This window comes from Orycteropus afer, unplaced genomic scaffold (genome assembly GCF_000298275.1).
Source record: "Orycteropus afer afer isolate SDZICR_OR568_19922 unplaced genomic scaffold, OryAfe1.0 scaffold00431, whole genome shotgun sequence".
NCBI lineage: Eukaryota > Metazoa > Chordata > Mammalia > Tubulidentata > Orycteropodidae > Orycteropus > Orycteropus afer.
The window spans coordinates 213,154-228,109 of NW_006922018.1; the positions used below are offsets into that span (position 1 = coordinate 213,154).

At 47.5% G+C, this 14,956-nt stretch overlaps 1 protein-coding gene across 1 annotated transcript in view; it reads right to left on the reverse strand.

The window, feature by feature from the left end:
• Positions 1 to 5,913: 5,913 nt before the first annotated feature.
• POLR1A (RNA polymerase I subunit A) overlaps positions 5,914 to 14,956 on the reverse strand; it is a 91,987-nt gene continuing 82,944 nt past the window's right edge. Inside the window, exons 27-34 of the mRNA XM_007954102.1 lie at positions 13,103 to 13,229; positions 12,097 to 12,099; positions 11,611 to 11,718; positions 10,462 to 10,737; positions 9,029 to 9,229; positions 7,135 to 7,252; positions 6,361 to 6,525; positions 5,914 to 6,014 (exon numbers count right to left, since the gene is read on the reverse strand). Coding sequence (XP_007952293.1) covers positions 5,914 to 6,014; positions 6,361 to 6,525; positions 7,135 to 7,252; positions 9,029 to 9,229; positions 10,462 to 10,737; positions 11,611 to 11,718; positions 12,097 to 12,099; positions 13,103 to 13,229 — 1,099 coding nt within the window. The remainder of the gene's footprint in view (positions 6,015 to 6,360; positions 6,526 to 7,134; positions 7,253 to 9,028; positions 9,230 to 10,461; positions 10,738 to 11,610; positions 11,719 to 12,096; positions 12,100 to 13,102; positions 13,230 to 14,956) is intronic.

A 14,956-nucleotide genomic window follows, 5' to 3' on the forward strand; every position in this document is an offset into this window, starting at 1 on the left:
ATTTTTGACAACTTCCAATTTTCCTAGATTCATACTTCATACATTCCATGTTCCAATTATTAATGGATGTTTGTCACTGTTTCTGCTCAACTTGAGTGGTGCCACGTCAGCAAATGGAGGTCTTGAAAGCTTTACCTTATCCATACAAGTAAGGCTGATTTTACCCTGATAATGCAGCTCTTGCCCAGTCCTACTTTGAGAGCTTTCTAAACTAAGTGACTCATCTTCCTCCTCTGTATTGGACAATGTTTCTGGACTATTCATAAAGTTGCACAGTAATGTATCAGACAGTGTTTCTCTGCTATTTGTAAGGTTTTCCCTGGCCAAATCTTTGAGAAGTGGATGGCCTCCTCCTTCTTCCTAGTCTGTCACAGTCTGCAAGCCAGGCTGATACCTGTACACCATGTGCATCCCACCGGGTTTGAAACACCAGTGGCACAGCCTCAAGACTCACAGCAACACATCACCACAGCAGGACAAACCGACTGTGGTAGTTATGTTTGTGTGTCTACTTGGCTGGGCCTGGTTGAGTGGCTGGGCAGCTGGTGGTAGTTATTCCCCATGATCAGACTGGGAATCATCTCCATGGTGGGATCTACCACAAGCAGCTGAATAGCTGTCTTTGGTATGTGGTCTGCTTCCTGTATATAAAGAGGAGCCTTGAGAATGGTCTCTAGCCTTTGGCATGCTTGGAACCTGCATGTAGCTGTGTCATTGCTCAGCAGCCTGCTATGCTCTCACGACCTTGGGACTTACAATGGACTTAAGTTAATGACCTGTTGTGTGGATTGGTAACATCAGGGACTGTGCCTTTTTACTTGTCAACCTTGGGGCTTCTCAGCCTCAGTGCTAACAGCTGTCTGGATGAAGAAATGCCTCCAGCTCCAGTGGGCTGGGAGCAGGAGGCAGAGCTGGACCCCAAGGTTGAGGGGCCCAGCCCCTACAGCCCGGCACTTTGAACTTGGACTTAAAGCCTCCCAATTGTAAGAATTAACTCCTGGGTGTTAAGGGCATCCCATTTGTGGTATATTTCTTGTCAGAGCAGCACTAGGTAACCAGAACACCAACAGACAAGTTTGTCTCCCTTAGCTGTTGGAAACCCCTCCAACCACCCTTACCTGGATCCCTGCGGCTGACTCCTCAATCTGTTCCGGTCCCCTTTGCCTTTTCTGTCCTCTCCCTGCCTTCCCACCTCACTGCTTGTGGGGCATGGAATGGGTTCCCTCTCCTCACCTGGGCCCCTGCAGCTGACTCCTTGATCATTCACCATTATGGTGAATGAAATTAGTCAATCACAAAAGAACAAATATTGTATGAAACCACTACTGTAAAAAGTAAACAAAAAAAAAAAAAAGTTTTCACACACAAAGTGATGGTTACCAGGGTGGGAGGGGAAGGGAGGGTAAACTACTACTAGAGGGTAGGTGCCTATTAACTTGGGTGACTTGTACACTGCCATTGAGTTAATTCTGACTCTTGGTGAACTTTGTAGGGTTTCTAAGGCTGTAAATCTTCACGGAAGTAGATTGCTTTATCCTCCTTCCTCAAAGCAGCTAGTGGGTCTGAACTGCTGACTTTCTGGTTAGCAGCCAAATGCCTTACCCATTGCACCACCAGAGCGCCTTCATGGATGAAGGGGAAAGCAATACACAATAAAGGGGAGGTCAGCAAAAAATAAGTAAGGCCAGGAAAATACTGAGACAAGCACAAAAGTTAAAGGCAACAGATGTAAATATACCAACTCATACACAATCCTGCAGTAACTCTAACAATAATCGGTAATTTAAGAGCAGATACACAGAGGCAAGCTGAACAGGTGTGAGAAGGATTGGACTACACCAGGAATATATACAGGTATGACACAGGATATTTCTACATATATATTTACATATGCTGCAAACAAACCCATGACTAGAGCATACAGGGAGCAAATTTATAAAAACTAAGCCATAACCAAAAAACCCTGAGTGAGTGAGTAGCTGGGGCTGGGGACTCAGGACCATAGTGTTAATGGGACATCAAGGTCAACTGGCACAACATAGTCCACAAAGACAATGTTCACATCCTACTTCAGCAAACAGTGTTTTGAAAGCTTCCAAGTGGCTATCTAAGGTGCAACTATTGCTTTCTCCTTATGCAGAGAAAAGAAGAGTGATGAAAATCAAAGGCACATGGAAACAATTAGTCCAAAGGAGTACTGGGCCACTTAACCCTCAGCCTCTATGACCCTTCCACCAGAACCAGATGGTGTCATTACTACCAACTGTTCACATCAGAAGGTCCTGGATAGGGTGGGAGAAAAATGTGGAACAAAACTCAAAATCATAAAAAAGATCAGGCTTATTGGTTGGATAGATATTGGTGGGACCCCCAGGACTGTGGCCCTTGGTCATATTTCCAATCTGAAACTGGTCTCAGTTCCACAGCTGAATTTTCAGTCAAACTATAGACAGGTGTACAGAGTGAACAGTAACTCTGGGAAGGGAGGCACCCCTTAGAACCACCAACCATTCAAGATAAAAGGGCAGCATTTGCTTAAGGACAAGTTTCAGAAGGCAGGAAAGGTTAGGAGAGGAGTGGGAACTAGAAGCAGGGAGGATGTGGAAGGAGTAAGGTTACATTGAGGGGATTGCAGTCAATGACATGAAACAACGTGTGAACTGTTGAATGAAAACTGATTTGGCTCTGTAAACTTCCACCCAAATTGCAAGTTTTTTTTAAAAAAATTTTTTTAAAGGGGAGGAAAAAAAAAGTAGAAATTCTAGCTAGGCAAGGCAGAAGAGAGAAAACTGTACCAGTACCGGGAGACTGGCAATAGGTCCAGCAACTGTTATCTAAACCTCAAGACACGTGACTGCCTCACTCACCTGTAGTCCCCAGGCCTGCTACATCCAGATGGATGACTCTTCATCCTTTAAGGGCCAGCTTTTCCTACTCCAAGAGCATTTTCCAGACTCTTACAGCCCCAACTCAGTTGTAAGTTTGAAATCTTTTTTTTTTTTAATTGTGATTTGGGTGAAGACTTACAGAGCAAATTCACGTGTTTGAAATCTTAAAGATTAATAAGCAACAACTTCTTGAGTTATTGTTAAGCCCCTGTAGGTACAGATCACCTAAAGGTCCTGGTGCACAGCCCTGGGAGGGGTGGACAACATATGAAGGGCACTTTTAACAGGAAGTACCTTACTAAAGTATAGCCCTGAAAAGCTCAATGAGGGCCAGAGGAAAACACATCTTTGTGGGTAGGGGGATAGTGGAGAAAAAGTAATTCTAGTTACAGACTGAGAAACCTGACTAGGTGCTTCATCCATTCCTGAGTTTTGTTCCTACCTGATTCAGGATAGAAAATGTATGACTTACAGGGGTATCTGTGGCTGGTAGTGTTTTTGATGACAGATGAGATTTTTCTTTTTTTTAAAAAATCTTACGAACAAATGAGTACGTGTGGATGTTGCCCCATCAACAGGCAACATGAGGACTTCCAAGGACAGTGGTTGATAAAAGAACTCATAGCATCCAAGGAGTGTGTAGACCCCAGCAGACAAGCCACCCAGTTTTGACTGAAAATAGTATTATGCAGCATGATCCATGTTCTTCATCAGATTTGGCTTAGAGCTACCTGATGCTCTTCCCAAATGCACGCTCAGAGATATTTACAATTCTGAGACCATGGGAAAAAATATGCCATCTTCAGCCTCAAGGGGGACACTCTCAGAGGCTTCTGGACAGTCACTGGAGTGAATGTGTAAGAGGTCAACACTGACGGACCCCTTGTTCATCATAATGTGCAAGCTCTGTAATGTTGGCTTGTAACGCCAGATGTGTTGTTTCACATTCACACCCTGAATGCACGTGCTTAGGTGGAGAGGAAACACGTGGAGGACTGGGGCAGGAAGGCACCATCTCCCACCCCAAGACAGATAGGGGGTCTAATTTAAGTGTCCATAGCCAACTAGATTCAGGGCTTGCTCCTCCACTTTCGTGCCCTCAGTGCCTGAGTGGGGCTGAGCCTTGGGGCCCACTTGCCCACGACAAATCACAGCCACAAGGCTGCTTTGTGATCTCATTTGAGGACATTTTCCATCAACTTCTGTTTGATTAGGAATGCTAAAGTAGTAAATTTGCCCTTTAACCCTTTCATGACTGAATTATTTTTTGCTTTGAATTTGTTGTTGATACCACGTGTTTTCAATAATGGAAGGTACACTGAAATCAGTAGGGAAAAAATTTTTTTTACTTAATGTGGATTTTGATACTATTATGTGGGGCATACATGTCCCAAGTGCACTGTGGTGGTAGGATTGGTGGGGTTAAGCCTGTTTCTTCAGATTCACAGCTATACAGGTCCCTGCCAGGTGGGAGCACACAGTACAACTGGAATAGCAGCTTCCCAAGAAAACCTGAGAGGCTGAAAACATTGGTATGTGATGTTTCACGGGTCACAAAAGAATTAGTAACTCAAAGAATGAGTATCTTACTCTTGACGGCACATAACAACAACAACAACAACAATAGGTTGGGCCTCTTAAATGGGATGTTTACCTCTTGTACATCCTCCCCACAGCTATACTCACTCCTCTGTCCCAAGCTTTGGTGTGCCCAGCAGACCCTGGTACAAGGTTCCCATTTCTCCAGGTTTTCCCCTAGGATGAATTAAGAGGCATGGGCTGGGGCCCTTCATCTGTCTGGAGAGAGGAACAGAAGAGAGACAAGAAACCAGTGTCTGGAGGCCCAGCCCAGCCTAAGATCATCAGAAGCAGCCCTTCCCATTCCACACCAAGGTCTGCACACCTCTTCCCACCAGCTTCTGCTTTCCTGGTCATGGGACCAGAGCTGGCTTAGGAAGGTGGGCACTGCAGGGGCCAGCTGGGGTGGCAGTGAGTAGGCTGTGGGGGCTAAGCTTTCCCTTCACTTCCTCTGACAAGAACAGGAGGAGGGACCCAAGATCTGACTGTGCTAGATGTAAATGCTGAGAAATCCCAGTCCTGTGCATTAAACTCACAAATGCGGAAACCACAAACCCCAATGAAAAACCCCGTCTTTTTTTTTTCCCCTTCCCAACAGCTAGTCCCAGTGATATTTATTACTCAGCCTGAGTTGGAATAACATTACACTAAAATAGAAACTGCTTCTGGCTTTACAAAACCTTTGTACAAACCCTCTGGCTGTTCTGTGTGTGGGCAACAGACTGCTGATGCCAAGGGTAAAGGGTGCCTGGGTGCCCTGAGAGCAGGGCCTGCTGGGAGAGTCACAGGGACAGCTAGACAATTCATTCAAACACTCCAGCCTTGCAGGTGACTCAGGGCCATGTATGTGTGGTGTGAGCTGCTGGGCCCTGAGAGACCACCCCCAGGCTTAAGGCTAATCTAGTCTAGAAGGACACTTGGCCAGGGCCTTTCTCCAGGAATAGAACTTGGGTGGGTGGGAGAAATGTACAACCCTGTGGATGGCCCAGGAGAACAATCCGTGGGTGGAGACAGTTCTTTGGGAACTTTGTCCCAGGGGCAGCAGGCCATGAGGCAGAAAGGGAGCCCCAGAATGCTACCTGCAGTCACTGTTACGGTCAGGCATCAAAGCATTGTTCCCAGAAGCCTTCCCAATGCCCAGCCTAGGGACTTCTCTTCAGGGATTTTGCCTTGCTCCAAGGCCACCTGCAGCTTGGTAAAACCCCAGCCCTTGTGGAGCGTCTCAGAAAATGTCCTGAATCTTGTTGACAATCCTGAGATGGTAAAGCTGGTCTGGTCCAGAGGCCAACTGCTTTCTGAAGCCCCAAGATGCCTGCTGTGTCCCTCACTGCCAATTTACATTGCTCCTTGGAGTCCAACTGTTCGGTCCTCATGTACTCTGTGCGAGAGGTGGGCCAGCTGCACCCACACCCAGGTCCTCCAGGGCACAGGCAGTACCATGGTGGCACTATCTCAGGGGCTGCTTGAGCTCAAAGAGGCCTGTCCCACCCTTGACGACTTTCCCAACCACTAGGCAGGCGGAAGGGGACCGCAGCTCATCGTGGGATCCTGGGAGAGACATGAAGCATTTGTTAGGTCACAGAGGGAGAAGTTGGGGCTGAAGGAAGTGGACTGGGAGCTTGTCACGGAGGTCATGTGGCTGGGGTACCTCACAGGCTCAGATGGCCATGAGGAGCAGCCCCAAGTCTCTGAGGGGCAGGGAGGCTATACGAGTCAGCAGTGCTTCTGAGTTCAAAAGACAGTTAATAGCCTTTGTTACTCCAAAAACAGCTCCCTGTCTGCTGCCCACCCCTTCCCCAGCTGCCCTGTTATCAAGCTACCAAGATCTTATGGGAAAGGCATCATGGTGAGGACCCTGACATCCTGTGGAGGAGTGAAGGGCAGAAGTACTGACCCATCATGGTGGCTTGCTTCAGAAACTGGAAGCTGGTTTCAAATGTCATCTGCTGCAGAGGAGAGGAGTTGGACCGGATCCCAAAGCGGTTCAGTGGCTTGTAAACGCCCTCAAAGCACATATAATCAGCAACGAGGGAGAGATGGCGAGGATCAACTGCAATGCCTGTCACATGGGCGGTAACATCAGGAAGGATTACAGCGAGGAGGGGGACAGTGGGGAAAGCATCACCTGACCCAGGCTACCCTGCCTTCCAGAAGGAGCTGAGGTCAGATGTCAGCTTCCAGCTAGGGTTCCACTCCAGTTCCGCCACCTACTCACTGTGTCATTTGACCCCTAAGCCTCATCTGGGGAGTTACTCCATTACCCTTGGTTGCTATGATGACATCCTGCTTTCCGCTCACAGTGAGCAGCAGAGGGAACAGAGAGTCCATCCTTGCAGGACACAGGATTTTAACTGCATTGCTTTCACTTGGAAACTGAAACATTGAAGGAAGGAAGGAAGCAACATCAAACTGGAACTTCCTCAAAGACACCAGTAGCTCAGAAACAAGGAGGCCTGGGACACGGGTGACCTACAGAACGCACAAAAGCCTCCATGTCTTCATGCTCACTCACTCAATGCACCCACTTCTCAGTTCATACCATGGATCTGGTTGGACATGGATCCTGACCCCTTGCCTTAGCTGTCTGGTCCTCTAACTAGCATTGTGACCTGCTGAGTCTCATGTGAGGACTGTAGAACCCTGCTAGCTCCTCAGCAAGTCCTCTTACCGTACACAGCAAACACGTCCTTGATCTCCTTCTCAATCACCCGCAGTGCGGCCTCAATGCCGTATGTGTTGGCCATTGCATGGATGTCATTGGAATAGAGGCGGCGCAGGTCCAGAACCTGGGGAAGAAAGGAGGAACTATGTACTCAGAGGGCCTGGCCTTCTGCTTTCTTCTGCCTGGGTATAAAACTCTGGCCACTCTCTCCCTCTCCCTGTCTCTGGCAGCTAAGGACAGCTGATGACAAAGTGGTCAATAGGTGGCCCAAGATTAGTGAAAGGAAATAGGCAGAGCTGCTGATGGAATGCTGGCTGGGCCCCCAAGACCTGTCTTGTTTTCATTAGCAGATTCAACAGCAGACTTGGCATACAGTTTAGATTCAACAGGAACAAAGGTCTTTTTTTGTTTTATTTATTTATTTTTAAAAAAATAAAACAGAGAACTATTTCTTTGGGAGACATGGAAGTGCCCCTGCCAGAGACACTTTATACATGACACGCATGGAACAGGGATGGGTCAGCTCCACAGAGTATTTCAGGCCCCACCAGGGCCTAAAGTTCCAACTTAACTGTCTTGGAGTGGCCTGCTGTGGCTCTGTGCTATGGCTGGTGGGAGACGAGCCCCAATGATAATAATAGTCTACAGGAGACAAGTGAGACCCTGGCGACCTCCCTGGCCCTGTTTAAACAAACCATATGAGTACATGAAGCATGTACTCATGCCGGTACTGGTGGCCGACTCTCAGGAGGGAGAAGCTCTCTCTTGCGCTGTCCATTGGGGAAGTGTTTGGTAAAGGGCTCCAGGAAGAAGGCTTAGAGGGGAAGCTACTGGTGGGGGAAGACATGCACCAGGCAGGGAGAGCTTTGCGACCTTTGCTCAGACTCGGCTAGAGTAGGCTACAGGGGTTCCACGTTTAGTACTCTATGGGGACACTTGTGCTGAGTGGCTGAGAGACTTTCTGAAGACTCATGGAGACTCAGAGAGCTGGGAACACTAGAAGAGACAGCCCAGAGGAAAGATGAGACATGCTGGTGGAGAGGGTGGGCAAAGACCACACAGGCCTTTGCCTGGGGCTGGGCTGCCCCTGCAGAGCCTCCTTTACCTGTGCAAAGCGAGCTGCTCCTACGACCTGACTCAGCAAAGGAATGTGCAAACAGTTTTCTAAATTATTTTTTTAAAGTTTACTTTTCAAAAAAAACCCAAACTCACTGCTGTCGAGTCAGATCCAACTCATAGTGGACTCCTCCTTGGGTTTCCGAGGCGGTATCTCTATGGAAGTAGATTGCTGAATCTTTCTTCCTAGGAGTGGCTGCTGGGTTTGAATCACCAGCCTCCTGGTTAGCAGTCAAATGCCTTAGGCATTATACCACCAGACCAAAAAAAAAAACCAAGCTCACGGCCATCGAGTCAGATCCAACTCATAGCAACCTCTCCTTGGGTTTCCAAGGCAGTATCACTACGGAAGTGGATTGCCCAACCTTTTTTCCTAGGAGTGGCTGATGGGTTTGAACCAGCCTTCTGGTTAGTAGTCAAATGCCTTAGGTACTATGCCACCAGAGCTCCTAAAGTTTACTTTGGTAAGTTTTAATTTCAAGGGAGCAAAAAAAAAAAAAAGTGCTCAAATTAGTTTGGAAAACTATAGGTTAGATGGATTTAAGCAAGTTTCTTTATTGCAAAGCCTTTTACAGGTCAATGTGCATGTAAGTCCCCAGGAGGAGAGGTAGGACATGCAAACTTGTCTAGGGAAATACTGGCCTAGAAGCAAGAAGGGCAAAGGAAGGCCCAGAGTAAACATCCCCACCTTTGAGAGGCCTGATCCTGAGACAATGAACATGAAGGCTCACAGCTGCTTCTTGGTCCCCTGGCCGGCAGATCACCCAGAGCAGGAGACACCTACCTCAGCATATTTGAACAGCTCAGGGAGGTTGATTCCTTCTGTGTTTAAGACAAGCTCCTTCTCATTCATCTTGTTGGTTGTTTCATTCAGGAGGCAGCGGGTGATGCCCTTGGTAGCGTAGACGACAGAGCCATGGGCCAAAGACACTACCAGGGAGCTCATGTCAAAGTTGATCTTCATCAGAGGGAGCTTCACCGTTACCTGGGAGAGGCGGGAGAGCTGGGCACGGGCAAGATGGCTGCTCCCACCCCACCCCACCCTGTGCAGAGGGCCCCACTGCCTGGGTGCCCTGGGGGAGCACCATCAAGGCTCTCAGTAAACAGTTGGGCTGAGGCAGGTGGGTCTGCACAGGTGAATACTGGATGACCCAAAGGAGCAGCCATTTCCAGTCAGCAGATCAAAGGTAAAGACGGTGGAGCTGTTATTGTACACATAATGTCACTCTTAATAACTTTCAATTAACCAGAGTCTGATGCACATTTGTCTGGTGGGTGTCATCCTCGTCAGTGGTCACTATGATTTGGGAACCACTGAATTGGATCAAAGGAAAGGACAGAGTAAGTCTGTTTGTAAATGTCTAGGCATTCAAGAAGTCCTGATGGCTCAGCTGCTAACTGTAAGATTGGTGACTCACACCTACCTCTGAGGGAAAAACACCTGGCGATCTGATCCTGTAAAGATTACAACCTAGAAAACCCTATGGGGCAGTTCCAGTCTATCATGTGGAGTGTCTATGAGTAGAAAACCATCTCGAAGGCACTCAACAATAGTAACAGGCATCCAAGCCAGTCTTTGAGGTAATTATTAAACTTCCAAGTGAAGGACCAGAGGCTGAGGATGAGGCTGTGCTTGTGGGTTGCTGCTGTTGTTAGCTGCCAAGGAGTTGATTTCTGACTCATGGTACCCCCAGGTGTGTGGACCAGAACTGCTCCATAGGGTTTCCAAGTCTGTGACTATTCCGAGGCAGATCACCAGGCCTGTCTTCAAAGGCACCTCTGAGTGGGTTCAAACTACCAACCTTTTGGCTAGCAGACAAATGCTTTTGCACCACTGGCAAGAATGAAGATCCAGGACAGCTGTGATGTATGTCAACATCTCTTAAATTGAGAATGAAATGAGGGGATATATTTGAAAGTACCTAGCAACAAGTACCTGGCAGATCAGACCCACATTTATACTATTCTTAAAAAATTAGAGAGAATTGGTCCACGAGGGATTTAAAAGAAAATGTACATGGTCATGCTCTGAGCAGAGGGTCTATAGCTGTCTCCAGATCCTTAAAGGGACCTGGGACTAGAACAGATTCAGAGTCGCTGTTTTAGAGGCAATGATGCAACAGGCTGTCACAGCCCTCCCCACACCCTGAGGGTCTGAACCTGCTGGGAAGGGAGGCAGTGGTGAGCTGTGCCCACTGGCCTACACAGCACACTAACCTCGCACCACAGGCTCTCCTCTGTGTCGTATTTGTAGTCCTCTATGAACGTGTGGGACTCGCACACGGCCTGGATACGGCGCTCTGCGGCCTCGGCTCCCTGGCCACGGGTGGCTTTCGGGGGCTGGGTCAGGGCCGTGTCCTGCTCTGGGCTGGAGCCGACCTCTTCTTCCTGCTCTTGGGTGCCTTCACCAGAGACACTCTCTTCCTCTTGCATGTCTTCCTCCTCATTCTCCTCCCCATCCTTCTCCCCTTCTTCCTCACTCTCATAATCAACCTAGTAGGAAACAGAGCCAGGCTGGATCATTCAGGGTGCTTGGTCCTTCCCTTGGGAATACCACCCCCTCAATGCCAGTGCCCCCTGCCTCAGAGGTAGAGTCTGCCCCTCCACAAAGCATTCCCTGGTTCACCCACTTGACCTTAAGCTTTCTCTTAACCCTTCTGTGACCCATGGGACATATATTTCCCATCAACATTTTCAGCCTCTGAGGTTCCTTGGGAAACTGCTATGCCAGTGTAGAATGTGCTACTGCCTGGCAGGGGCCTGTGTAACTACATGAATCTGAAGAAACGGGCCTCAGTCCACCAATCTTACCAGCACAGTTCACTTGGGACATATGTATCCTACATAATCATATCAAAATCCGTATTACCTGGAAATTTTCTTCCCCCTTGATTTCAACATGGCTTCCATTGCTAAAAACACATGGTATCAACAAAAAATCCAAACCAAAAAATAATTTGGTCACAAAAGGGTTAATTTTGGATGCCCTCAGCCCCTCTAAACTGCAATTTGTCCTCACAGCCATTATGATAGTAGGGAGGGGCTTATTGGGCAGGGGAAAGGAAACATTATGTTCAACTTCTCCTTGCCAAAGAGAGGCCTTTGGGTGCTTGAGTCTGATTCAAATCCAGAGAGATCCAGACCCAAAGGGCAACCCAGCCATGTATGTTCCCTGATAGATTCCTATCCTACCAACACTATCCTCTCAATTAAGAGGTGTGCTGGATAGGTCAGGTTCAAGGTTCCTAAATGGCTCCCAGCAGGATACAAGAGCTGTAGACTTGTGCATGAGAGGATCATGCCTCTGTCAGATGGAGGAGGGGTATGACCACAGCCCCTTCACCACCAGCTGCAGAGTTCCCGCACCTCCTCTTCTTGCTTCTCCTTGCGTTTGGCATCAGAGGCATCAGCGTCCCCTTCTTCAGCTTCAGCATCCACAATGTGCCCCTCCTCTTCCTCATTGTCTTCCTGCTCCTGTGGTGTGGGGATAAGTAGGAAAGAATAGGTCCAGTATCCAGTGCTCAGTATATCTATCCATTTACCCATAATTGATCAGGCAGGACATGGATGGGGTCCACCCATCCATCCATCCATCTACCTGCCTACCTACCTACCCATCCATCCATCATTATATCCACCTACCACCCTCCCAATTCTCCATCTTCCTACCCACGCATCCCACTACCCCTCAACCAAACCGACCATCTATTCATCATCTACTCTGTGCCTGCTCTGGATTACATACCTCCTTCCCTGATGTCTTCATCTCTACATGCACCATTTGCAAAATCTTTCATTTTCAAAAAAGAAAAAAGTACCAGGGCTTTCCAAGCCACTGAAAGAACAGGGTACACCCTTCAAAATATTGTGCCAAATATTTTTGATCAAACCAGTTGCAGAGGAGGATAAAGAAGGGTAGTTTTAGTGGACTAGTGAGTATTTCAAAAGCCAAACATCTACATCTTTCTGCTAACTTCAGCTCCTAGTTTCTTATGGTCTCCTACTGCAAAAGGACAGAATTAAGATCTTGTGCAATCTCTCAGACAGTCCAAACCCATTAGTGCTTGGTTAGTTATCACACAGGGCAGGAGCACTCTAGCATTGTCTCTGGTCTCAAATGGCCTCTCATTTCAGAGGTGAGGAAGTGATAAAGCTTAGACTGCACAGCTGGGCAGGGGCTGTCCCCATCTACACTGTGCCCCACACTCAGAGAACTGCTCACCCACAGTCTATTGCTGCACAGCATTACAAATGGCTGGCTTAGATGACACTTAGGTCTTATTCCTCAGAGTATGCCTCAGGTCTGGCCATCCCCTGGGTCTCCTGGCAGATGTGGTATCATTCTTAGACTCTTTTGGCTACAATGGCTTTTTCTTGTCTCCTTCCCTTTTCTTCACTGCAGCTCCCTGCTTCAAAATGCCTCTTCTAGTCCCTGCCAGTCCCCTAGCAGGCCTCAGTTCATCTGGACTGGGAAAGTCAGGCAGAGCAAAATGACACACAGGAACTTTCAGAAATCCAGCATGACTCTCAGTTCCATGACTCTGAGCCAACCCTCAGGATAAAAACCACTCACAGAGGGGTCGTTGACAGCAGACAGACAGAGGACCCAGAGCCCTCATCTTGGGCAGACTAGCCCATGCTGTCTGGCAGCCTCCCCTGCCTGGCCATCACATCCAAGAAGTAAATGTTACTTTTTGGCTCTATCACAACTGTGGGTAAATGCTAAGGTGAGTACAGATAACACCCAGACCTGAAGAGTATTAAGAAAAATGTCACAGAGCCTTTGTAGGAGGAGAATGAGTGAGTTGCCTACCCTCACCCCCCAGCCTCAGGGGGCCTTCCTGGTGTACTTACTCACCTGATTCCTCCCAGACTCTCCAGCATTGTCTAGATCCCGCTGGGTGGCTCTTCGAGTGTTTACGCTTCTGAAAGCTGAAGCTTTATTATTCTTCTTTCTGATAGACTCCATCAGAAGTTTAAAAAATCTAAAATGAGAAGAAGCAATACAACCTGTTCAGTATCAGCCTCTCCATCCTTTCTCACTGCAGAAGTAGGCTGTTCTGTTCAAGGATCACACACCTTCTCAGGTGAGGTTGAGGAATTCTTTAGAGCATTTATAAATGAGATGGATGCTCAGCCTCTCCTTTCTGCCCACTTTTTCTCCTCTCACCGTTTCTGAATGGCATACATTTGGCATGTCAGAAAGAAGACAGGCTCCAGAGACAGATGGACCTGCCACTGTTGAGGCATGTGACTTTGAGCTAACAGATGGCCTCTCAGAGCTTTAATTCCATCACCTACAAAATGTGGGTGAATCAGACGTCACATTGCTCTGGGCAAAACTGCAGCAAAAGACCTCTTTAAAATGTTAAAAAGCAAAGGTCACTTTGAAGACTAAGGTGTGCCTAACCCAAGCCATGGTCTTTTCAATTGTTTCATATGCATGTGAGAGCTGGACAATGAATAAGGAAGACCAAAGAAGAGTTGCTGCTTTTGAATTGTGGTGTTGGCAAAGAATACTGAAAGTACCATGGACTGTCAAAAGAACTAACAAATCTGTCCTGGAAGACATGCAGCCAGAATGCTCCTTGGAAGCGAGAATGGCCAGGACTTCGTCTCATGTACTTTAGTCATGTTGTCAGAAGGGACCAGTCCCTGGAGAACGATGTCATGTTTAGTAAAGTAAAGGGTCAGTGAAAAAGGGGAGCACCCTCAATGAGAGAGACTGACACAGTGGCTACAACGATGGACTTTAGCATTAACGAGGATTGTGAGGATGGCACAGGACGGGGCAGTGTTTCATTCTGTTGTACACAGGGTCACTATGAGTCACAGCCAACTTGATGGCACCTAACAAGAACAATGTGTCTTTTAGGAAGAAAGGCCTCAAGATCTACTTCTGAAAATCACCTGATGAAAACCTTATGGAGCACAACGGTTCCACTATACATGGGGTTGCCATGAGAAAGGGTCGACTTGACTGCAGCCAACAATAACAACAATGTGTATCTTACAATCATCTTCGAAGGGTGAGAAATCACCCTGTTAGGACAGTGAGAATGGGTGCTCAATATACTACAGGCAAGGTGCAGCTCTGGCTGTTATCTACACAAGGATGGCCTCAGGACTCAGCCCGCCCTCCTGACATCCACAGCATTTCCAGAAAGGACCAGTTCAGGCCAGATAACACCTGTCTTCTTGGTGTGGGATGAACTGACAAGTGATCAAAGAACTAAGGCTGCAGAAAGGTTCATCAGAATTTCAAAGGCAGTGATAACTGTGACAATAAATCTTGCCAAGAGCTTAGAATAAAACCAGTTTAAAAGAACCAACCTGTTGCCAAAGAACCTGGGGAGCATATCCTGGCCCCTCACTCCCTCCTCAGAATTATCCTGTTTCATGCTCCCTTATTGACTCCCTGCTTCCATTCTTATTTCTTTCCTCATGCAATCTCTTGCCTGTCTTCTTCATCAGGTCATAACAGTATTCCAAAATGGATTGTTTACCATGTAAAGCGTCAGGTCCCCAATTCACCCTTCCATCTTCAAGTCCATTTTGGAATACTAGTAGCATTTTGCTGAACATCTATACCTATAATAAAACTCACTCACTATCGTTGAGTCAGATCCAACTCATAGTGACCCTTCCTTGGGTTTCTGAGGCAATATCACTACAGAAGTAGATTGCCCAACCTTCCTTAAAGGGGGGGTGG